The sequence below is a fragment of the Narcine bancroftii genome, chromosome 3 (genome assembly GCF_036971445.1).
Source record: "Narcine bancroftii isolate sNarBan1 chromosome 3, sNarBan1.hap1, whole genome shotgun sequence".
Lineage (NCBI taxonomy): Eukaryota > Metazoa > Chordata > Chondrichthyes > Torpediniformes > Narcinidae > Narcine > Narcine bancroftii.
This window is the reverse complement of record NC_091471.1, coordinates 51,647,185-51,670,934: the sequence shown is the minus strand read 5'-3', so window position 1 is coordinate 51,670,934 and position 23,750 is coordinate 51,647,185. Positions and strand designations below refer to the sequence as shown.

At 40.0% G+C, this 23,750-nt stretch overlaps 1 protein-coding gene across 4 annotated transcripts in view; it reads right to left on the bottom strand.

The window, feature by feature from the left end:
- rai14 (retinoic acid induced 14) overlaps positions 1-23,750 on the bottom strand; it is a 255,675-nt gene that overhangs the window by 22,673 nt on the left and 209,252 nt on the right. For all 4 annotated transcript variants that reach the window (XM_069924041.1, XM_069924042.1, XM_069924044.1 and 1 more), the window contains 2 exons: positions 19,933-20,051; positions 12,999-14,582 (listed from right to left, as the gene is read on the bottom strand). In XM_069924041.1, coding sequence (XP_069780142.1) covers positions 12,999-14,582; positions 19,933-20,051 — 1,703 coding nt within the window. The remainder of the gene's footprint in view (positions 1-12,998; positions 14,583-19,932; positions 20,052-23,750) is intronic.

The window sequence follows — 23,750 nt, the reverse complement described above, 5'->3', positions numbered from 1 at the left end:
AGGGAGAGTGAGGAGTTAATAGTTAAACTTAAAGTTTAACTTAAGTTTAATAGTTAAACTTAAAAGTTAAACTTTCAGGGAGATAGTTACCCCGAGACCAGATGTGTCAGGTAAGTGGATAATTGTCAGGGGAGGGTAGAAAAATGCCTGGAAAATGGAGAGCACACCTGTGACTACACCTCTCACCAACAGGTATATTGTGATGGATGCTGTTGAGGGAGATGACCTGACAGAAGCTGGCCGCAGTGATCAGGTCGCTGGCACTGAGCCTGGCACGGTGGTACAAAAGGTAAGGAGGAATGCAGTGGTCATTGGGGACTCCATTGTCAGAGGTACAGACAAGAGATTCTGTGAGCCAGATAGGTATACCCGCATGGTGTGCTGCTTCCCCAGTGCAAGGGTAAGGAATATCTCAAATCGGGTCCAGAGTATTCTGAAAGGAGAGGGCGAGCAGCCTGATGTCTTGGTACATGTGGGTACCAATGACATAGATAAAAAGAGGGAGGAGGTACTAAAAGAGGATTACAGCGAGCTAGGACAGAAGCTAAGAAACAGGACCGCCAGGGTGGTGATCTCTGGATTGCTACCTGTGTCAAGTGCAACTGAGGACAAAAATGGAAGGTTAAGACAAATGAATGTGTGGCTGAGGGGCTGGTGTAAAGGACAGCGTTTTGGCTTCTTGGACCATTGGGATCTCTTTTGGGGAAGGCATGACCTTTACAAGAAGGATGGGTTACACCTAAACCCAAAAGGGGTCAATATATTGGCAGCTAGGTTTGGTATAGTCGTCAGATGCAGTTTAAACTAATTTAGCAGGGGGATGGGAACCTGTATGATAGGGCAAAGGACAGGAAAGATAAAATAGGAAAAGTTAGGTTAGGCAGCAAAAGTTTAAAAAATCAGAAAGAGCAAGGAGGGTGAAAAAAACAAATCTAAAGGCTTTGTATCTTAATGCAAGAAGCATTCGGAACAAGGTAGATGAATTGGCTGTGGAAATTGAGACAAACAAATACGATTTGATTGGGATTACAGAAACATGGCTGCAAGGTGGGGCAAGCCTGGGAACTTAACATCCCAGGGTATACAATATTGAGGAGGGATCGGCAAGGAAGAAAAGGGGGTGGGGTAGCATTGATGGTGAGAGAAGGGACCAACACGATTGACAGGAAGGATATTAACTCAGAAGATGTGGAATCTATATGGGTAGAACTGAGGAATAGCAAGGGGCGGAAAACGCTAGTGGGGGTGGTATATAGGCCTCCAAATAGTAATGTAGAGGTGAGGGAAGGCATAAAAAGAGAAATTAGAGAAGCGTGCAATAAGGGAGACTTTAATTTACATATAGATTGGACTAGCCAAATTAGTAAAAATACTGAGGAGGAGGAATTCCTTGAATGTTTACGGGACGGTTACCAAGACCAATATGTTGAGGAACCAACTTGGGAGCAGGCTATTTTAGACTGGGTATTATGCAATGAAAAGTGGCTAATCAGCAATCTTGTTGTACGAGGTCCTTTGGGTAGGAGCGATCACAATATGATTGAATTCTCACTCGACATGGAAAGTGAAGAAATTAAAACCGAGACTAAGGTCCTGAATTTAAATAAAGGGAATTATGATGGTATGAGACAGGAGTTGAGTAAGATTGATTGGGTGGTGTTTATGGGGGGGTTGACGGTGGATAGACAATGGAAAGCATTCAAAGATCTAATGGAAGAATTGCAGAAATCATTTATACAAGTTTGGCATAAAAATAAACCAAAAAAGGTGACTCAACCGTGGATAACAAGGGAAGTTAGAGACAGCATTAGGTCCAAAGAGAGAGCATATCAATTTGACAAAAAAAGTACCAAATCCGAAGACTGGGAACAGTTCAAGATGCAGCAAAGGAGGACAAAGGGATTAATCAAGAGGGAAAAAATAAATTACGAAAGTAAGCTTCCGGCAAACATAAAAACCAACTGCAAAAGCTTTTATAGATATGTCAAGAGGAAAAGATTGGTGAAATCCAGAGTAGGACCCTTGCAGTCAGAATCAGGGGAATATATAATGGGGAATAAAGAAATGGCAGACCAATTAAATTCTTACTTTAGTTCTGTTTTCACAAGAGAAGATACAAATAACCTCCCAAAGATGTTGGGAAACATAGAGACTAATGCAAGGGAGGAGCTAAAAGAAATCAGTGTCTCTAAGGACATGGTCTTGGGGAAATTGAAGGGATTGAAGGCCGATAAATCCCAAGGGCCTGATAATCTACAACCTAGGGTACTTAAAGAAGTGGCCATTCAGATAGCAGATGCTTTAAGAATTATTTTCCAGAACTCGATAGACTCAGGATCAGTACCCATGGATTGGAGGGTAGCTAATGTTACCCCACTATTTAAAAAGGGGGGTAGAGAAAAAGCAGGGAATTATAGGCCGGTGAGCCTTACATCAGTAGTGGGCAAAATGATGGAATCCCTTATTAAGGATGTAATAGCGGAGCATATGACTAGCAGAGAAGGGATCGGACAGAGTCAACATGGATTTACAAAAGATAAATCGTGTTTGACAAATCTATTGGAATTCTTTGAGATGGTGACAGGTAAAATAGATGGGGGAGAGCCAGTGGATGTGGTGTACCTGGATTTCCAAAAGGCCTTCAATAAGGTCCTACATAAACGACTGGCATGCAAAATCAAGGCTCATGGGATTGGGGGCAAGGTATTGATGTGGATTGAGAACTGGCTGGCAGATAGAAGACAGAGAGTTGGGATAAACGGCTCGTTTTTTGAGTGGCAGGCGGTGACCAGTGGGGTGCCACAGGGATCTGTACTGGGATCCCAGCTGTTCACAATTTACATTAATGATCTAGATGAGGGGGATTGGATGTAATATCTCCAAATTTGCAGACAACACTTAGCTAGGAGGGGTTGTGTGCACTGAAGAGGGGGTCAGGGAGCTCCAGTGTGATTTGGATAAATTGGGGGACTGGGCAGATACTTGGCAAATGCACTACAATGTGGATAAATGTGAGGTTATCCACTTTGGTAATACAAACCGGAGGGCAGATTACTATTTGAATGGCAATAGATTGGGAGATGGGGAAGTGCAGAGAGACCTAGGGGTTCTTGTGCACCAGTCACTGAAGGCAACCATGCAGGTACAGCAGGTGGTTAAAAAGGCAAATGGTATGTTGGCCTTCATATCAAGAGGGTTTGAGTATAGGAATAAGGATACCTTACTGCAGCTGTACGACCCTTGGTGAGACCACACCTGGAGTATTGTGTACAGTTTTGGTCGCCTTATCTGAGGAAGGATGTTCTTGCAATGGAGGGAGTGCAAAGGCGATTCACCAGGCTGATACCTGGAATGGCAGGAATAACTTATGAGGAAAGATTGCACAATTTGGGATTGTACTCGCTGGAGTTTAGAAGATCGAGAGGGGATTTCATAGAGACATAAAATTCTGGCAGGACTGGACAGAATGGATGCGGAAGGGACGTTTCCAATGGCGGGGGAGTCCAGAACCCGGGGCCATGGTTCGAAGATAATAGGCAAACCCTTTAGGACCAAGATGAGGAGGAATTTCTTTACCCAGAGGGTGGTGAATCTGTGGAATTCATTGCCACAGAGAGCAGTAGAGGCAGGCTCATTGAATATATTTAAGAGGGAATTAGATACATTTCTTCAGTATAAGGGAATTAGGGGTTACGGAGAGAAGGCGGGGACGGGGTACTGAACTTTAAGATCAGCCTGAATGGCGGAGCAGGCACAAAGGGCCGAATGACTTACTCCTGCTCCTATTTTCTATGTTTCTATGTCTACATGGATTTTATCAAGACATTTGACAAGGTTTCCCATGAGAGACTCATCCAGAAAGTCATGAGGCATCAGTGCAACCTTGGCTGTGTGGATTTAAAAAAATTGGCTTGCAAGAAGAAAGCAGAGAGTAGTAATGGAAGGAAAGTATTCTGCCTGGAGGTCAGTACCTAGAGGAGGGCTGCAGGGATCTGTTCTGGGACCCCTGCTCTTTGTGATTTTCATAAATGACCTGGATGAAGAGGTGAAAGGATGGGTCAGTAAGGTTGGAGGAGTTGTAGATGGAACTGAAAGTTGCTGAAGGTTGCAAGAGAATATAGACAGGATGCATAGTTGGGCCGAAAAGTGGCAGATGGAGTTCAATCCGGATAAGTGTGAGGTGATGCATTTTGGAAGGACAAATCAGAAGGCTGAGCACATGGTTAATGGTCAGTTACTTACGAGTGTGAATGAACAGAGAGACCTTGGGGTTATAATCCATGCATCCCTCAAGGTTACCACAGATTGATTGGATAGTTAAGAAGGCCAATGGGATGCTGGGATTCATTCATAGTGGTATTGAGTTTGGGAGAGGTCACGTTGCAAATCCAAATATTTCTGCTAAGACCACACTTAGAGTATTGTCTTCAGTTTTGTTCACCTCATCATAGGAAGGATGTGGAAGCTATGAAGAGGGTGGAGAGGGGATTTACCAGGATGTGGCCTGGATGTGGAAAACAAGTCTTATGAAGCAAGGTCAGTAGAACTGACACCTTTTGGAGCGCAGAAGGATGAGAGGAGACTTGATAGAGGTCTACAAGATTATAAGAGGCATAGATTTGGTGGTCAGCCAGCAGGGCAGGATCAGCAAACATCAGAGATCATATGTACAAAGTGAAGGGGAGACATCAGGGGTGTTTTAAAAAAAAAAAATGCAGATAGTTGTGGGTGCCTGGAATGCCTTGCCAGGGATGGTGATGAAGGCTGAAACATTAGGGACATTTGAGAGACTCTTAGACAGGGACATGGATGGAAGAACCATAGAGAGTTACTGGTAGGATGGGTTAAAAAAGGAATATATGGGTCAGCACCACATTGAGGGCCGAATGGCCTGTACTGTGCTGTAGTGTTCTCTGTTCCTATTGGGAGAAGGATCAAGAACAAGGAAACATTGAATGAAGGTAACTTGCAAAACAACCAAAACTAACATTCATAAAAACTGATTTTTCTTTCACACAGATTGCCTGAGCAGATAGTGGTTGTGAAACCTGAGGACAATGACAGAATAGGTTGAGCATGGTGAAAATAATGTTCTGAGTTGCTCTATTTTAAAGCAAGGTAGATGAGCTTGACGAATGGATCAACACCTGAAATTATGTCATTGTAACCTATTTGTGAGACTTGGTTGCAGGAGGACAGGATTGGCAGCTCTGTATTCTGGGGTTCCTTTGTTTGAGATGTGATTGAGTGATGAAAGTTAAAAATAATCCATGTAATTTGTAGGTTGGTGAGCCTGGCATCATTATGGGCAAGTTATTGGAAGGTATCTGAAGAGATTAGATAGATAGATATAGAGATATAGAGAGATAGAGACAAATAGATAGATATTGTTACAGAGTTCTGTGTTGTGTATTGGCCTAAGTGTTGTGTGATTTTATGTTAAAAAGTGACAGTTTACCTAAGAGAGCCAAGGTGAAGGTGGACTGCTGAGAGTGTGGGAGACAGACTGAACATGTGCAGAAAATTTAAAAAAATTCAGGACTTGGACGATAAACCACCACTGGGTGGTGCTGTGGAGTGGAAGAAGGCCCAGAGCATGAGTCATGGTCTGGAGGACAGTTTAGAATGTTGGGATCTCAAAAAGGATGAACATTCCAAAGGCAGCAAGAAGGATCCGGACTAAGCCGGTAGTTCCTCTCTCTGCAAGCAACACAAGACTACTTCGAATTTTGTGCTCGCACTCTCTCTCTCTCTCTCACACAGAGAATTTTTGGCTTCAATTTACCAAACAAACTGAATTTTGGTTATGATCTTTGCTTAAGTTGAGATCAAAGTTTTGTGAGTCTTGTGTGTTTTGTGTTTGTTTTGTGTCTAAGTTTTTCTGTGGGCAAGTTGGAAATATAACTTAGACTTTAATTACATATGTTATATTTAGGCTGGGGAATTTATTAGATCTACACTGTTATAGAAATTTGCATAGTAACCAGTGGGCATTGTTATAAAAGAGGGGGAATTTTTGAATTAAAGTTTGAAGGTGAATTTTTTGTTAATAGAGTAATTGTTCATCTTTACCTCTGTGTGATCTGCCTTCTTTGTGGTTGCTGGTTTGATCTTGTAACATAATTTGGGGGATTCATCCAGGATCAAACCAATTTGGAAGCTTTAGGGGCAATTGACTTGTGCTTAGTTATCAATCATCTGAGTTTGACTCAACCTCCAGCCTGAAGTTAAAAATAAACAGTGAGTTTATAAATCACCAGCAGAAAAACCAGCAACTATGGATATTGACCAGTTCATAGCGAACCCTTCAGTGGTTAATTAAAAAATGGCTAAAAAGTCAATACTAGTTGGCAAGTTAAAATTTCTTACAGTAAGAACTGGAATGAAAAAAAAGGAAATTGCCCGAAAGATTGTTAAGCACTATGTAGGAAAGGGGGTATTTGAAGAAGCTGCATTAGATCAGTTTCCAAAGGAGAAAACTTCAGAGGAAGTAAAGTTGGCTTTGAGAAAACTAGAGTTAGAGGAAATAATGGAGGCAGAAAGGAAATCTGAACGGGAAGCAATAAGGCAGGCAGAAATGGAAGAGAGTGGAAAAAAAGAGGCAGAAAGGAAAGCCAAACGGGAAGCAGTAAGGCCAGCAGAAATGGAGGAGAGAGAGAGAGAGAAAAAGAATGGATGCATGAGTTACAACAAGCTAAATTAAAGCTGACCCTAATGCAAGGAGAGGGAGAATCCCAAAATCCACATGCTGGTCAGGAGGAGAGGTTTCTGAACAGTAGAGAAGTGAGGTTAGTTCCTCCATTTGAGGAAGCTGAAATAGACCAGTATTTTCAGCATTTGAGAAAGTAGCTGTAAATTTAAAATGGCCACCAGGCCAGTGGTCACTCCTGCTACAAAGTGTTTTTAAAGGGAAAGCCCAACAGGTGCACTTGTGTCTCACTGTACAACAAGCAGCTGATTATGAATTTGTAAAGCAGTCTATATTCCGATCTTATGAACTCGTCCCAGAGACTTATAGACAAAAGTTCAGGAGTTTAAAAAAAGTAGCAACCCAAACTTACCTGGATTCTGCTTAAAGGAAGGTTGTGTGTTTTGATTGGTGGTGTGCCACAATGAAAGTAGAAAATAACTTTGATTTATTGAGGGAAATCATTCTGATTAAGGAGATTAAAAATTGTGTTCCTGATGATATTCAAGTGTATTTGGCAGAGAAAAATATAAAAACTTGGCAAGAATTGGCTAAATTCGCAGGGGAATATGCTACAATCCACAAGCCTAAGTGAACACCAGGGAAAACCTTTCAAAGGAATACTGCAGATAATCCAAGTATAGTAGAAAGAAAATCTAGAAGTGAGGTTAAAGGAAGAGAGGAAGAGAAATGGGTGAAGGAACAATTTTTGAGTGTTATTTCCCACTATTGCAAGAAGTCAGTGCACATAATACCAAATTGTATTTGGTAAGGAAGAAAGAGAAAAGGGTGGTATCAACTGCCTGTGTTCAGAGTGAGAAAGTTAGGGATATTTTTAAACCATTCATAACTGAAGGTTTCATTTCGGTTAAAGAAGGATCCAATCAAGTGCCAGTTAAAATACTGCGGGATACTGGAGCAGCCCATTTGCTTGTATTAAGCAACGCTTTGAATTTTGGTGAGGAGACCGATACTGGAGATGAGAATTTAATTAAAGGCATTGGTGATGAAGCAGAGCCTATACTTTTGCATAGAGTAGTGATGAAATCAGACTTAGTTAATGGCCTGGTTACGATAGGGATAAGATCAAGTCTGCCGGTGGATGGAGTTTCTGTTTTGTTAGGAAGTGATATAGCAGAGGGTAAAGTCATACCTGCGGTGAAACTCACAAGTAAGCCATTGGTTTATGAGTCTGAAAAGGATTTGGAAATCTACCCTGTGTGTGCCATTACTAGATTCATGTCTAGAAAAAAAGGTAGAGGTAGAGAAAGTCTGTGATGATCTTGTAGTGGAGGCAAGCATTGAGGACAAACCTAAGGATCCAGCTTTGCTGTTGTCAAGAGAAGAATTAATAGCGAGACAAAAGGATGATCCTGATCTTGCTGGGATAAGAGATAAGATTCTGTCTAACCAGGAAATTTAAACTGTGCCAGTAGGTTACTTCGTTCAGGATGGAATATTGATGAGAAAGTGGAGACCACAAGTGATACCTGCCAGTGAAAACTGGTTGGTAATAAGGCAAGCTGTAATTCCCAAAACTTACAGAAATGAAATATCAAAGTTGGCTCATAGTACACCTTTAGGAGGTCATCTTGGAGTGAAGAAGATGGTAGAAAAGATAAGGAAACAGTTTTATTGGCCGAAATTAAGAAAGGATGTTGTGAACTTTTGTAGAACCTGTCACATTTGTCAACTGGTGGGCAAGCCTAATCAAAGACCACCAGTGGCACATTTACAACCCATCCCTGCTTTTGGGGAGCCCTTCTCAAATTTGATAGTGGATTATGTTGGCCATTCCAAAAAACTAAAGCAGGAAATGAATATTTTTTAACACTCGTGCACTGCTTCAAGGCTTCCAGAGGCTATTCCAGTGAGAAACATTAAAGTGAAGATGATTGTGAAGGCTATGCTAAAATTTTTCACACCATTTGGCCTACGAAGGGAAATTCATTTGGACCAAGGGAGTAATTTTATGTCTGGTATATTTCAATAGGTGGTGTATGAATTGGGAGCCCATCAAATTGGGTCGTCTGCCTATCATCCTGAAAGTCAAGGGGCCTTGGAAAGGTTCCGTTTAACTGTGAAAAATATGATGAGGGCTTAATGCGTGGAAAATAATAAGGATTGGGATGAAGGAATCCATTTCTTATTATTTGCTGTTAAAGAGAGGCAACTCAGGAGTCTCTTGGCTTTAGTCCATTTGAGTTGGTGTTTGGTCATGAAGTCAGGGTCCATTACTACTGTTGAAGGAACAGTGGATACATAATGATATACAATCAAATCTGTTGGATTATGTTTTCAAACTTAAAAGCAGATTACATCTGGCTTGCGAGATGGCAAGAAAAAATCTAAAAACTGCTCAGGGAAAAATGAAAATTTGGTATGATCAAAAAGCAAAAATTAGGGACATTAAACCTGGCGACAAATTATTGGTTTTGTTTCCAATGCAGTCAAACCCTTTGAGAGCTCAGTTTTCAGGACCATACAAGGTGAAACCAAAAATTAACCAGGTCACCTATGTCATTGAGACGCTTTATCATCGAAGAAAGACACAGGTCTGTCACGTGAACATGCTTAAAACTTACTTTGAGAAAATAACTAGAATTCCAACCAAGATGCTAGTTATAGAGGAAAGTAAGGAAGATATAAGTTTCATGGAAGGAGAAGTGTGTGAATTTTCCTCAGGCTGGAAAATTCTATAGTTTTGCAAAACTTAGACACCAAGTTAATACATTTGCCTAAATCAGAAAGGGAAGAAATGAAGACATTACTTATGAAATTTAAGGATATATTCCCAGATGAACTACTATGGCTTGTCATGATGTGGAGGTCAGTGATGCTAAGCCTATTAAGCAGCATCCTTACCAAGCTTATCAGGAAAAAAGGAAATTGTTGGATCAAGAGGTGGATTATATGCTCAAAAATGACATCATCCAAAAATCAAGTTCAAATTGGAGTTCACCCTGTGTTCTGAGCCTAAGACAGATGGCTCAATTAGGTTTTGTACAGATTATCTAAAGGTAAACATGGTGACAAAGACTGATGCATTCCCTATTTCCAGAATAGATGATTGTATAGATAAGGTGGGGAAGACTAAGTTTCTTACAAAGATTGATCCCTTAAAAGGATACTGGTGTGTTCCTTTGACAGAGAGAGGCAGGGAGATTTCTGCATTTGTTACACCTTCGGGATTGTATGAGTATAATGTTATGCCTTTCGGGATGAAAAATGCACCTGGCACATTTCAGAGAATGATTAATGCAGTAATTCAGGTTTAGAGCCCACAGGAGCCTATATCGATGATTTAGTAAATTAGTATGGATACATGGGAAGAACACATGCTTGAATTAGAGCAGTTATTTCAGAAACTGGTAGAAGCACATCTCACAGTGAATTTGCACAAGAGTGAGTTTGGACATGCCACTGTAATTTATCTGGGTCATGTGGTAGGACAGGGACAAATGGCACCAGTTGGAGCAAAAGTATCGGCTATCCCTCTCCCTGGTAATAAGAAAGCTCTTCGGAGATTTCTAGGTATGATTGGCTACTATCTTAGATTTTGTAAAAACTTTGCAGAAATTTCACTCCCATTAACAAAACTACTTGGAAAGAAAAATTTATCTGGTCAGATGCATGCCAGAAAGTGTTTCTGAAGTTAAAGACCATTTTATGCCATCAGCCTGTACTTTTGTCCCCTAACTTTGAAAATCCATTCTTTTTAGCTATGGACGCCAGTGATGAAGCAGTTGGTGCTGTACTGTTACAGAAGAAGGATGGTGATGGAGCAGAACATCCTCTTCCATTCTTCTCAAAAACGTTTAACAACCATCAACGAAATTACTCGACCATTGAGAAGGAGTTATTAGCCCTGGCTTTAGCATTGCAACATTTTGATGTGTATATTTGTACTGCTCAAAAACAATTAATAATATATACTGATCATAATCCATTAGTTTTTCTGTCTAAAATGAAAAATAAGATGACGGTTATTGAATTGGAGCTTACTATGATTTAATTATTACACACATAAAGGGTATGGGTAATGTAATAGCAGATTGTTTGTCAAGATGTTAAGCTGGGTAGATATGAATCTAATCACATACTTATTGTAAAGAAATGGAGTGTTTATTTTATTTATGTAATAATTCCATTAATTGTTAAAAATTTGTTCTTAAGGACCAAATTTTTTTTAGCAGTGGAGGTGTTACAGAGTTGCTGTGTTGTGTAATGGCCTATGTGTTGCGTGGTTTTATGTTTAAAAAGTGACAATTTTCCTTAGAGAGCCAAGGTGAAGGTGGACTGCTGAGAGAGTGGGAGACGGACTGAGCATGTCCAGAAAGTGATCGAAAGATTTCTGGACTTGGACAATAAACCACCACTGCGGGTGCTGTGGAGTGGAAGAAACCCCATAGCATGAGTCATGGTCTGGAGGACAGTTTAGAATGTTGGGATTTCAAAAAGGATGAACATTCTGAAAGTAGCCAGAAGGATCCGGACTAAGCCAGTAGTTCCTCTCTCTGCAAGCAACACAAGACAAATTATAATTTTGTGCTCTCTTTCTCTCTCTCAAAGATCTTTCGGCTTCAGTTTACCAAACAAACTGAATTTTGTTTATGATCTTTGCTTCAGTTAAGATCGAAGTTTTGTGAGTCTTGTGTGTTTTTCTGTAGACTGGTTGGAAATATAACTTAGACTTTAATTACATATATTATATTTAGGCTGGGAAATTTATTAGTTTTACACTGTTATAGAAATTTGCATTGTAACCAGTGGGCATTGTTACAAAGGGGGGATTTTGAATTAAAGTTTGATGATGAATTTTTTTTGTTAATAAAGTAATTGTTCATCTTGACCCCTGTGTGATATGCCTTCTTTGTGGTTGCTGGTTTGATCTTGTAACAATATATATATATATATAGATAGATATAATACTTAATAGGGAGAATTAACATGGCTTTTTGCATGGTAAGTCATGTCTAACCAATCTTAGAATATTGAGGTTACCAGGAAAGTTGATGAAGGAAAGGTAATGGCTGCTGTTCACATGGACTTTAGTAAGATATTTTACTTAGGAGATTGGCCAACAAAGTTCATTCATTCGGCATTGAAGATAAGGTAGTAAAAGAAGCCAAAGAGTTGTAGTAGATGATTGCCTCTTGAAATGGAGGCCTGTGACAAATGGTGTACCTTAGAGATCACTGCTGGATCTATTATTGTTTTTTTAATCAATATCAATGATTTTGATGATAATGTTGTAAGTTGGATCGGCAAATTTGCAGATGACATGAAGATTTGGGGTTAGTGGTCAGTGAGGAAGGCTTTCAAGCTTGCAGTGGAATTTGGACCATGTAGAAAAATAGGCTGCAAAATAGCAGGTAAAATTTAATGCAGGCAAGTGTGAGGTGTTGCACATTGTGATGATAAACCAGACAGAACTTGAATGATAAATGGGCACTGAGTTAGAACAGAGGGATCTGGGAATACAGAAAGAGGCAGTATCACAGTTGTACAAGACCATAAAGAGAACTTTTATTACATTGGACTTCAGAAATCAAAATATTGAATACAGGAGCTTGAATATTATGTTGAAGTTGTATAAGACATTGGTTAGGCTAAATTTGGAGTATTGCGTGCAGTTTTGATTACCTATCTCAGGCGTTCTCAACCTTTTTTTAACCCCACTCACAAACTCTTACCAAACACTAACAGTAATCCCTTACTAATCACAGAGGACCTATGGCAAAGGATGCCAATAGGTGCCTTGTGGTAGGTAAGGGATTCATTAAGGCGGTATGTGAATGGGAAAAAAAATATTGAGAACCACTGACCTACCCATAGGAAAGAAACAAGAATGAAAGAATGCAGAGAAAAATTACAAGGATTAATGGGTTCCTAACTTTTTATCTCAATGCATAAAATCCCCAGAGGCTAAGGTCTGATTAACTTTGTGATACTTCTTCAAATACTTCTACAATTGATGAACATCCTTCCTCTACTGATTGTTTCCTTGTATTTTTTACTTCTTAATTTCATCTTGAACAGAGATTTAATTTTTCATTTTTTTTTCTCCTAAGAAAGCAGGCTTTTCTTGACTTGGGAATTGCTTGACTTTGGGAACAAAAGGCTTTGCAGGGTTGAAATGCAGAAAAATGTAGCCATTTTAAATTTAGAAGGACACTGAGTTTTATTTCAGGAACTTTTGGTATTATGCCCAATATTTCACAAATCAACTTTCCAAAGTTACATTTTTCAGCTGGAAAATTCAGTCTGAAACTCTAGATTTCAGTTTAAATTGATAGACAATTCTTACCTTCCTGTCTTTATCTTCTTCTACTTTCAAGGAATCTTTAACCCGCCTTTGCAATTCATCCATAGCTTGCTGCATATCATGGCTCCTGATGCGAAGCCTCTTGATTTCTTGTTCCTTGCTCAGAAGCTGAGCCTGAGCTGCATCTCGCTCATTTTTTGCTATCAGATTCTCCTTTTTGGCCTGTGCAGTTTCTACAGATAGTTTTTCTTGCTCTTTTAATAAATCATTTACTTTACTAGTCAATCGTTTCGATTCCATTTCTAGTAAAGCTTTTATCTTCTCGCACTCTGATCTTGGAACCATGGCCTCTTGAACAGCAGCCTTCTCTGTGGCCAAATTTCCTTTTAACACATTCAGTTGTATTTCCTTCTGTTCAAGCTCATGCTCTATCTGCTCTATCTTGCCTTCAAAATTCTTCATTGTATTTTCCAGAGACATCATTATTTCTGTATGCTCTGACAGTGGCACCGAAGTCTGTTTATGAATTTCAAGGTCCCTCTGCATTTTAACATTGTCTTGTTCAGATCCCTTAAGCTTTATCTCCAAGTTAGATAACTTTTCTTTCAGTTCATCAATGGACTCATTCAAAACTTGAACTAATTGTTCATGTTGCTCTCTGTGGATATAGTTTGAATTAACATGATCAAATGCCACTTCAGCCTTTTTATTTTTCAGCTCTTTTAATTCACTTACTGCTGCACAGTACTGTTGAGTCACTGCAGTTAATTGATTATTCAGTTCATCTCTTTTCTTGTTCAATGTAGTCAGCATTTCTTCAAAGCCCCTTTCCTTTGCTTGAGAGTGGGCCTGATGGTTCAGCTTTTCTTGTAACTTTTTAATTTCTTCTTGTGATTCCTTATATTTCTCAATTAGCAATGCTTTCTCTTGATTGATGTTCTCAATAAGTAGGGCATGAGACTTTTTTATCTCCTCATACTCTTCCAGAGAGATGCAATTAGATAACATTTTATCTTTTATCTCCAGGAGCTCCTCGATTTCTCTCGCGTTATTATTTGCTCTTTCTTCATTTTCCAGAGCCCTTTTAAGTTTTTGCTTCATTTCCTCTAGTTCATCTTCATAGGACTGTGTTAAATCTTCTAAATTTGGGAACGATAAATGCTCTTCCCTAAGGTGCAAGTCTTGTACCTGTGCCCGCAGATTTGAAAGTTCCTTCAATGTCTCTTCATGTTTATTTTGCGTTTCTTGGAGCTTTTGTTCAAGGCAATAACCATTTTCATTAATTTCTCCCAATGTTTGCATCCTGTCCTCTGATAATTCAGCCAACAATTCCATTGCCAACGCATGCTGAGATTCTTGTTCATCCAAATCTTTCACCTCTGTATTTGAGCTACTATTTTTATAAATCTCAGTATTTACTGGAGGATTAGACCTGTTTGGAAGCATCTCTGCTTTAAAGTTAGTAATTTCAGCTTCAGAATGTTTATACAATTCTTTTAATTGGATGTAATTAGTGTCAAGAATACAATGGGCATCTGGTGAATTTAGATTTTGGTCAAATGGGATTTCTGGATTCGGTCTCAATTGTTCATACTGAGACGGCATGTCTGTTACTTTTTCCTTACCCTATAAAGGAAATCAAATTCACATTGAAAGCACAATATTCAGATTTTAAAAAGCCACCATTTCATTAAAGTTTCTTTAACAAACTTCATGTTGGTAATTGTTTGAGACACTCATTACTACCCTCCGTGTTTAATGACCAAGCAAATTTTGAATCCATTCTACGGAGCATCCATGGATATCATACACCTCCAACTTCTGGACCAGTAAACCAAGAGGAACCTTTGTCCAAAGTTTTACTAAATCTACAGAAATAGAATCCACTGCCCTCTCTCAATCATCTTTGCCACCTCCTGAAAGTGTTGAATCAAGTTTGTAAAACATGATCTCCCCCACACAAACCATACTGACTATCCTCATCAAGGCTATTCTTGCGAGTAGATTCTATTGCAAATAATCTCCAATAATTTCTCTACCACTGATGTAAAGTTCACTAGTCTGTAATTTATTGGTTTGCCTCTATTGTCTTCTTAAAAAGAAGAACATATTGGCTCTTTTCCAAGCCTCTGGGACTGCACCTGTGGTGAGAAAGAATACAAGGACCTGTCAAGGCCCCAGCAATTTCCTCTTGCCTCTCCCAATAACCTGGGATTAATCCTATCAAGCTTTGGGGACTTTCCTCCTTCATGTACCTCAAGAGCACCTCCACCCCCTCCTCTTTGATGTTGGCATTCCCTAGAATATCAGCACATTCCTCCCTGATCTCACCATCCTCCATGTCCTTCTCCTTGGTAAATACCAAAGTAAGGTACTCAATTAATACCTTGACCACATCATCTGGTGCCAGGCACAAATTCCCTCCTTTGCCCTTGAGTTGTTCCACCCTCTTGTTTTTAAATGTATAAAATTGCCTTAGGATTCTCTTTAATCTTACTCACCAATGACATTTCAAGGCTTTTTTATTTTAACTTCCAATTTCCTATTCAAGTTCTCCTCTATTTCCTTTATATTCCTCAAAGTTTGATTTATTTTAGCTTTCTAAACCTTACATATGCTTCCTTTTCCCTTTTAACTAAATTTAATACACCTCTCATTATCCCAAGTTCTCAAAACCTTGTCTTTCTTTACTGGAGGATGTTGGTCCCAAATTCTGCCCAATAGGCCTTTGCATGACTTGCAAACATCAGACCTGAACTTGCCCAATAACAGCTGCTCCCAATCTATTCTTCCCAGTTCCTGCCTCATACTGTTCCAATGAGCATTCCCCAATATAACTATTCACCCCCGCCCCCACCCTTGCACGTCATCCAGTCATATCCTTATCTAAAAATGCGTGAAGTTATGATCAGTTTCCAAAATTAACTTCTGTTTTCCAGTTTATTCTGCTGTATTCATTTTTTTTTCCATTAGTGATTACAACATCTGTTCTTTCTCATTCACTCTTCTTCCGAGAATCTCACCCAGTTTTTACCCCCAAAACTCAAACAACCGTATGGGCACAACACCTTTACAGCACTAGCATTTGGGAGCGGGATTCGAATCTTGTGCTGTCAGTAAGAATGTTTGTACGTTCTCCCCATGTCTGTGTGGGTTTTCCCTGGGGGCTCAAGTTTCCTCCCATCATTCAAAATTTACTGGGCGATGTAGGTAAATTGGGTGGCACGGACTTGTGAGCTGAAATGGCCTGTTACTGTGTTGTATGTCTAAATTAAAAAAAACCACATTACTGATTACACATTCTCATACTTTCCTTTGTAAAGATTCAAAATTAAAATGTATTGGTTAGGAGGCAGCAACCAGGCAGTGGAAGGTTTCTGGAATAAATATGAATAAAAGAACAAAAAAGGAATATCAAATTTATAGTTGTGTAAGAAGAAATATTAGACTTTTGATTCAAATGTTAAAAAAATAATTCCTGGAAGCAAAATAGAAGGTGGAACGTGGCAAGAAAATTAATTACTTTATTGGTTTAGGGCATTGTTACATGATGCACAAGGCATTAGTGAGACTTTCTTTCTTTCGTTGGCTTGGCTTCGTGGACGAAGATTTATGGAGGGGGTAAAAAGTCCACGTCAGCTGCAGGCTCGTTTGTGGCTGACAAGTCCGATGCGGGACAGGCAGACACGGTTGCAGGGGAAAATTGGTTGGTTGGGGTTGGGTGTTGGGTTTTTCCTCCTTTGCCTTTTGTCAGTGAGGTGGGCTCTGCGGTCTTCTTCAAAGGAGGTTGCTGTGATATTGTGTGATTAATCACACAATATTGGTCACGCAGTTAGGAAAGATAACATTGAGCTGAAAAGTGTGCAGAAAAGATTTACGAGAATGTTACCAGGACTGGTGGTCTTAAATTGTAAGGAGAGGCTGAGACATCTCCCTGGAGCAAAGGAGGTTGAGGGGGACATTACAGTGATTTATAAAATCATGAGGGGCATAGATAAGATAAACAGTCATAGTCTTTTTCCCAGGGAGGAAATTCTAAAACTGGAGGACACAAGGTGAGAGGAATCCCAGGGGTACCTTCTCCCATACAGAAGGCAGAGGGAATATGGAATGAGCTGCCACAGCAAGTGGTAGAGGCAGAACAATTATAATGATTTTAAAACACAGACAGGGCCATGAATACAAAAGTTTAGAGCACCCATTGTCAATGAGGGCCAGAGCACGTTTAAGTAAAAGCCTGGTTTTCTTTTCACCTTGCATAACAGATATTTTTTTCCATATTTTTAATGTAATTGGTAGGAGAGAAGAATGGCAGAAATCAAAACTTGATTTCTTCACGGGGAAGGGGGCCCATAAAGTTTGAGCAGAGTCCTAAAGGGGCCATAGCCAAAAAAATAAATTGAGCATTGTTGGTTTTAAGGGATATGGACTGAATCTAGTTAAAATCAGCATGGATAAGTTAGACCAATGAGCCTCTTCCATGCTATGTAACTCAATCACTCTACAAGTAGCACTGGTAGCATTCTCAATGTAGGATTTTGGAAAACTAAAAGTGGTGATCAACTGCCATTTATAAATGGGGCTTCAATTTATAGATCTGTATGTACGTAGTTAGACTCGAGTGATAACCACAGGAATTCTTTGAAAGGAAGCAGTTATTATAAGTGTACAGTGGGGAAAGGAAGTAACAACTATAGTGGTAGTGGGAATGCTATCCACCTTCTTCTCCCCATCCTTCCTCACACTCCCATAAAGGAACATCCATTTTTATCAAGTGGGAAAATTGAATCAATTATTTTCTATGGAAATATACCAGGCATTCAAGTGGAAAATACAAAAATCTGCAAACACCATGGTTCAAGTAAAAACACAAAGCTGGATAAATTCAGCAGGTCAAGCTGTGTCCTTTATATAGCAAAGGTAAAAAAACATAGCTGGCATTTTGGGCCAGAGCCTTTCATCAAAGTTATGTATTTTCACCAGCTATTTAAGTTTTAGTTTCTAGTGATACTGAGCTTGACGATTGGAACAGATTCTAACACGTGAAGTTTTTTCCCCCCATGGTTTTAATGCATCAGTTGTTCTAGTTATGAAAAAAAATTCTTGGAATGGTGGCCAATTTTACCTGACATTAGTTTATATAAATCAAATTGCTGCTATTCCAAGGAATATCCAGGGTACGGAGGTACATGCCCTGAGTGCCACTTGAAGGGGGTTGCCATAGTCCTCACCTGACCACCTTGCTTCTAGTCCTGGCCGTCCGTCCATCACCACCACCCCCCCATCTAATTTTCAAAGTGGCAGAGGTGGATGTGCAGCATTGGTTTGAATTGGTTTGCAGATCAGAAATACCAGCTGTTTGCATTGTTAGTGAAAGCTCACCCTCAACTCCTGATAGGTGACAGACAGTTCAGAGCACAATGAAAATATAAATGTTGTCACTACGTGTCTTTTATCATGTTTATTTGATGAGCGAGCGTTGGTTTACATTGACGTCCAGTGTGTGCGTGCGATAGTAGGCTGAGGGGAGGGTTCAGAATTAGCGTCGGGAGCTCAGGTGTGCACCTGGAGGCCAACTGCCGAGGGGAGAGTTTGGAGTCGGGGCATCAGGAGCTCTAGTGTGAGCCTGCAGGTCAACTGCCAAGGGGAGGGTTCAGAGTCAGGCTTCAGGAGCTCTGGTGTGTGATAAGCTGAGGGGAGGGTTTGGAGTTGGATGTCGGGAGCTCCGGTGTGTGGTAGGCGGAGGGGAGGGTTCGGAATCAGGCATCGGGTGCTCCAGTCCTTTGTTGGAGCCAGGGCTAAGGAGGGTGTGCGCTTAAGGATGAGTTTGAGCATGGGCTTCGGCACTTTCTGCTTCTCTTCCACTGGGTGCTCGGTGCCGAGAGTCACTTTCCACCAAAGCTAAGAGAGGACACCTGCAGGAACAGTGACAACCTCTCAATACCTTTAACTTTGGCCGCTCTGCTCTGGCCCTATTTTCCAATATCTCAGTATATCCAACACAACATTGGATTTGACTATTTTAGGGTATTACAGCGACAAGAACAGGTAGGGAAGGCGAAGTGATGATGTGGCAGCAGCGAGGGATGGTTGCAGGGTTGAAGTAAGTAAGTTTTAACAGGGGGCGCACAATCTCAGTGCTTGTCATAGGTGCTATTTTCCCTCGAGACACCACTACTGCTATTAAAAATTTCAAGAAATAGCAGCAGGAAAAAGTCATTTGTTTCTTTGGGCCTGTTTCATATACGAGGCATCAAGATCAGTGATTGATTGGGGGGGGTGGGGGGGGGAAATGGGGTAATATCATGTAATCATTGCAATTTTAAATTTAACTAAGTATTGACTCTGTATAATATATAATTATCTAGATAGAATATTTTAAATAAAGTATTCAAAAAAATCATGGCTGTTCTGACACAGTGCAATATCCCATGATCTTCTTTCCACTCCTGAAATCTTTTGATGTGCTTTCATTGAACAAAGACCAAATTTCCATTGCCTTGTGGTCCAGACCATCAAAAGGTGTTAATTAGAATTTTAAAGGTTCACCAAATGCTGAGTGAACAAAGTTCTCACCATCTCAAACTAGAGCAGTGTCCCCTAGTCCTTGTCTGCACAAGAAACATCACTCAATCAGCCTGTCAAGCCCTTTCAGAATTTTGTATGTTTTGATGAGATCGCTTTCTTCTAAATTTTTTTTTAAAGATTTGTTCCTGTTAACTTGGTCTTCCCTCAACTGGCAATCACATCATCCCTAGAATTATTGCTACATTCCTTTGCTCCAAAGCCTCTATATTTACAAAATTCTTGGGATTATCCTTGGCCATACACAGAACCAAGAGAGATGTTCATACTGTGTAGCATAAAAATTGTGATATTCATACATTAAACAAATATTTTTATCATGTAAAAGCATCTTTTCAAGTTTGTCAAGTACAATAAATGGAGGTAAATTATTGAGAAAAAGCTAAAATACCTGCAGTATATCCCATAGCTCTTTATTTTGTACTGCCAGAGAAGCAATTTGTGATTGCAATGCCATTATCTGGTCAGGTCCTTCTCTACCAGATTTGACCACTTCTTCACTTCCACTACCTGAAGGCAATTAAATGAGAACGGTTTAGAAATATATATTTCAATTGAATGTCAAGTTAAATACTTAACATTTATTCATAGATACAAAAAGCTGTTGGCAATTACAAGACATTTTCATGCAAATTGACTTATGAACTTAAAACAGCACAACAAAAAAACCGAGAAGACACCATCTGAAAAGTAAACATCTCCCCATTAATTTCTGGGACATGGGCTGACATATATTGTCCATCTCTCATCACCTTAAGAAGGTGGCAGTGAAGTCAACATCTTAAACTGTGATCAGTTTCTATGCACAAGCTCCAGTCAAAAGCAATATAAAAATTAACTAAATCATGTATTTCTGCAACATGCTTGATTGGTAAATAATTGTCAGGACACCAGAGATGTAACAAGATAACTTTTATGTCCACTTGAAGGAGGAGAAAAGAGTACTACTGTGCATTGTCTGCCTATATTTTTATACTCAGTTTTTGGAGTAAGACCAAGTTAATTTTAAATGGGAGACTGATGGAACTCTACTATACAGAGATAGTTAGGGATGTGGAAAAGGTCATATTAAATTAAACCAGGAATGATTCACAATCAACTGCTAGAAAATTACAACATAAAAAAACACCAATAACTCATCAAGTCTGTAACAAATTCCATGTTAGGAAAATCTGGTTAATCCCACTTTCCTGCTGTGTTCCTGTATCCCTGCAATTATTTCCTCGTAGCTATGTATCCAATTCCCTTTTGAACATCTGTCTCTGTTACCCTCCTTTGCAAAGCAATCCAACCCTCAATGTGTAAAAGACCATGGTCTACCCATTGCTAAATTAGGACATACAGCATGGCAACAGGCCCTTTTGAGCCACACCCAATTGACCAAGACCCCCCCCCCCCCCCCAGAACTTTTGAATGCTGGTATGAAAGCAGAGTTCCCAGAGGAAACCCACGCAGACACTGAGAGAACGTACAAACTCATTACAGACAGCATGGGATTCGAACCCTGGTCCCAATTGCTGGCGCTGTAACAGCACTGCGCTAACTGTGTCGCCCCTAAGATTAGTAGACTGTAGCTAAAATGTCAATTTTGCATACTTGAAGAAGGATGACAAGCGATGATTCCAGAGTCATGTAGGAGTGCAGAGGAATTTTTCCTGAAAGTTAATAGGTCAGCCAATTGAAGAGATAAACATGATTTACTTGTTTTTATTGGCCAACTCAAAACTACAAAACCAGGAAGACTAGGCTCTATTTCCTCCCCTCCTCCAACATTTGTTGGGGCTGAAACTTTGGTATTGTTCTGTTTAGCTCACTGCAAGAGAGTCATGATGGCACTACAAAGGGAAGAGGAGGATTTGAGATTAACAAGAATGTGGCAAAGGCTGGAGAATTATAGTTACAAAGAGTGACTGTACAGGCTGGGTTTATTTCCTTTTGACATAATGGAGACAGGGGACATTTAATTGCAGTGCTAAAAATGAGATAGGGTAAACAAAGGACTCCTTTCTCTTGCCAATAAAGTATCTTATATGGGAGCTTTCGGAAGGGGAAGTTAAGGGACCATGCACCTGTCTTTGTTGATTGGAAGGGAGTGAATTGGGATAATTCCTTCAAGTTCTTGAGTCCACGTATTCAATGACTTCTGGACCCAGCACATGGAGCAACTGTGAAAAAGGCACATCAATGCCTCTATCTTAAAGAAGTCAAAGGAGAATTCACATGCCTTTGAAACTCTATAAAACTTCTCCAGATATACTGTGGTAGCATTAAAATGGGTTGCATTACAGTGTGATTTGATATCTTGAGTGCCTAGGAACTGCAGAAAGTGGCAAACCTAGCAAAATCCATCATGGGCACTGACCTCCCATCCATTAAAAACATTGAAAACTACAGCACAGTACAGGGCCTTTGACCCTTGATATTGTGCCAACTCGTATATTCCTTTAAGTACTAAACCCTCCCTACCCCGTAACCTTCTATTTTTGTTTCATCCATGTGCCTACCTAAGAGTCTCTTAAATGCCCCTAATGTTTCAGCCTCCACTACCATTCCTGGCAAGACATTCCACGACTCGGTGTAAAAAAAATTTACCCCAGATGTCTCCCCTGAACTTCCTTCCCTTAACTTTGTACATGTGTCCTCTGGTGTTTGCTGCTCCTGCCCTGGGAAACAGATGCTGGCTGTGCTCTCTATCTATGTCTCTCATAATCTTGGAGACTTCTATTAAGTCTCCTCTCATCTTTCTATGCTCCAAAGAGAAAAGTCCTATCTCTGCTAACCTTGCCTCATAAGACTTATTTCCCAATCCAGACCACATCCTGGTAAATCTTCTCTGTACCTGCTTCATAGCTTCCACATCCTTCCTATAATGAGGTGACCAGAACAGAACACAAGTGTGGACTTACCAATGATTTGTAGAGTTGCAACATGACCTCTCTACTCCTGAACTCAATTCCCCTATTAATGAAGCCCAGCATCTCATAGGCTTCTTAACTATCCTGTCAATCTGTGCAGTGACCTTGAGAGATGTATGGATTTGAACCCAAGGTCCCTTTGTTCATCCACACTCTTAAGTAACTGACCATTAACCCTGTACGCAGCTTCTGGTTTGTCCTTCCCAAATGCATCAACTCCCACTTATCTGGATTGAACTCTATCTGCCACTTTTTGCCCAACTCTGCATCCTGTCCATATCCTCTTGTAACCTTCGACAACCTTCAGCTCCATCCACAACTCCTCCAACCTTCATGTCATCCGCAAACTTACTGACATATCCTTCTGCCTCTTCATCCACATCATTTATAAAAATTCTAAAGAACAGGGGTCCCAGAACAGATTCACTAGTCACCGACCTCCTGGCAGAATACTTTTCTTCCACTACTATTCTCTGCTTTCTAAATGCAAACCATTTAAAAAAAAATACCCACAGCTTAAGTTCCATGGATCCCGCGCCTCATGACTTTCTGGATGAGGCTCTTCATGAGGGACCTTGTCAAATGCCTTGCTAAAATCCATGTAGATCACATCTACCATTCTACCCTCATCAATTTATTTTGTTTCCCCCTCAAAAAATTTAATTAGACTCATGAGGCACAACCTTCCCTTCACAAAGCCATGCTAACTATCCTTCAATAGATTGTACTTCTCCAAATGCTCATTTTTCTCTTCCACATGTCACCTATGAATACTATCTGTCTATTTCATAGTTATCATTTTTTTTGTCTTAGTATATTTTGGCAACTTAATGTACACTATTGTTGATGTATCTCAGATACTTGTTTAGCTGCACCAAATAAGAATTTCAGTGCATGTGTACAATGTATTTATTTATACATCAATAAAGTCTCCGCTCATTACTGTTCAAACAGGTGGCATAGATTTAAGATACAAAATAAATTAATTAGAGGGAAATGATCTAATACAGGTGTTTCAAATTATGAATAGTTTTAAGGTAAAAAATAATTCTTGAGGTACATTGGTCATCAAGAGAGCCTTCAGCATGGAAGTGGTCTGACTCAACAGGTTTAGGCAGGAACAGGCAAGAGATTAGGGTTATAGTGTGGATAAATTAATTGTGTATTACTTATTAAACTGTTCATAGACTGGGCAGTATGTCTGTAGGGCTAGTGCTCTGTGATGAGTGTCAGATGTGGGGTCCCTGGGAAACTCCAAGCATCCCCAATCTCTACATCTGTCCCAGGTACACCG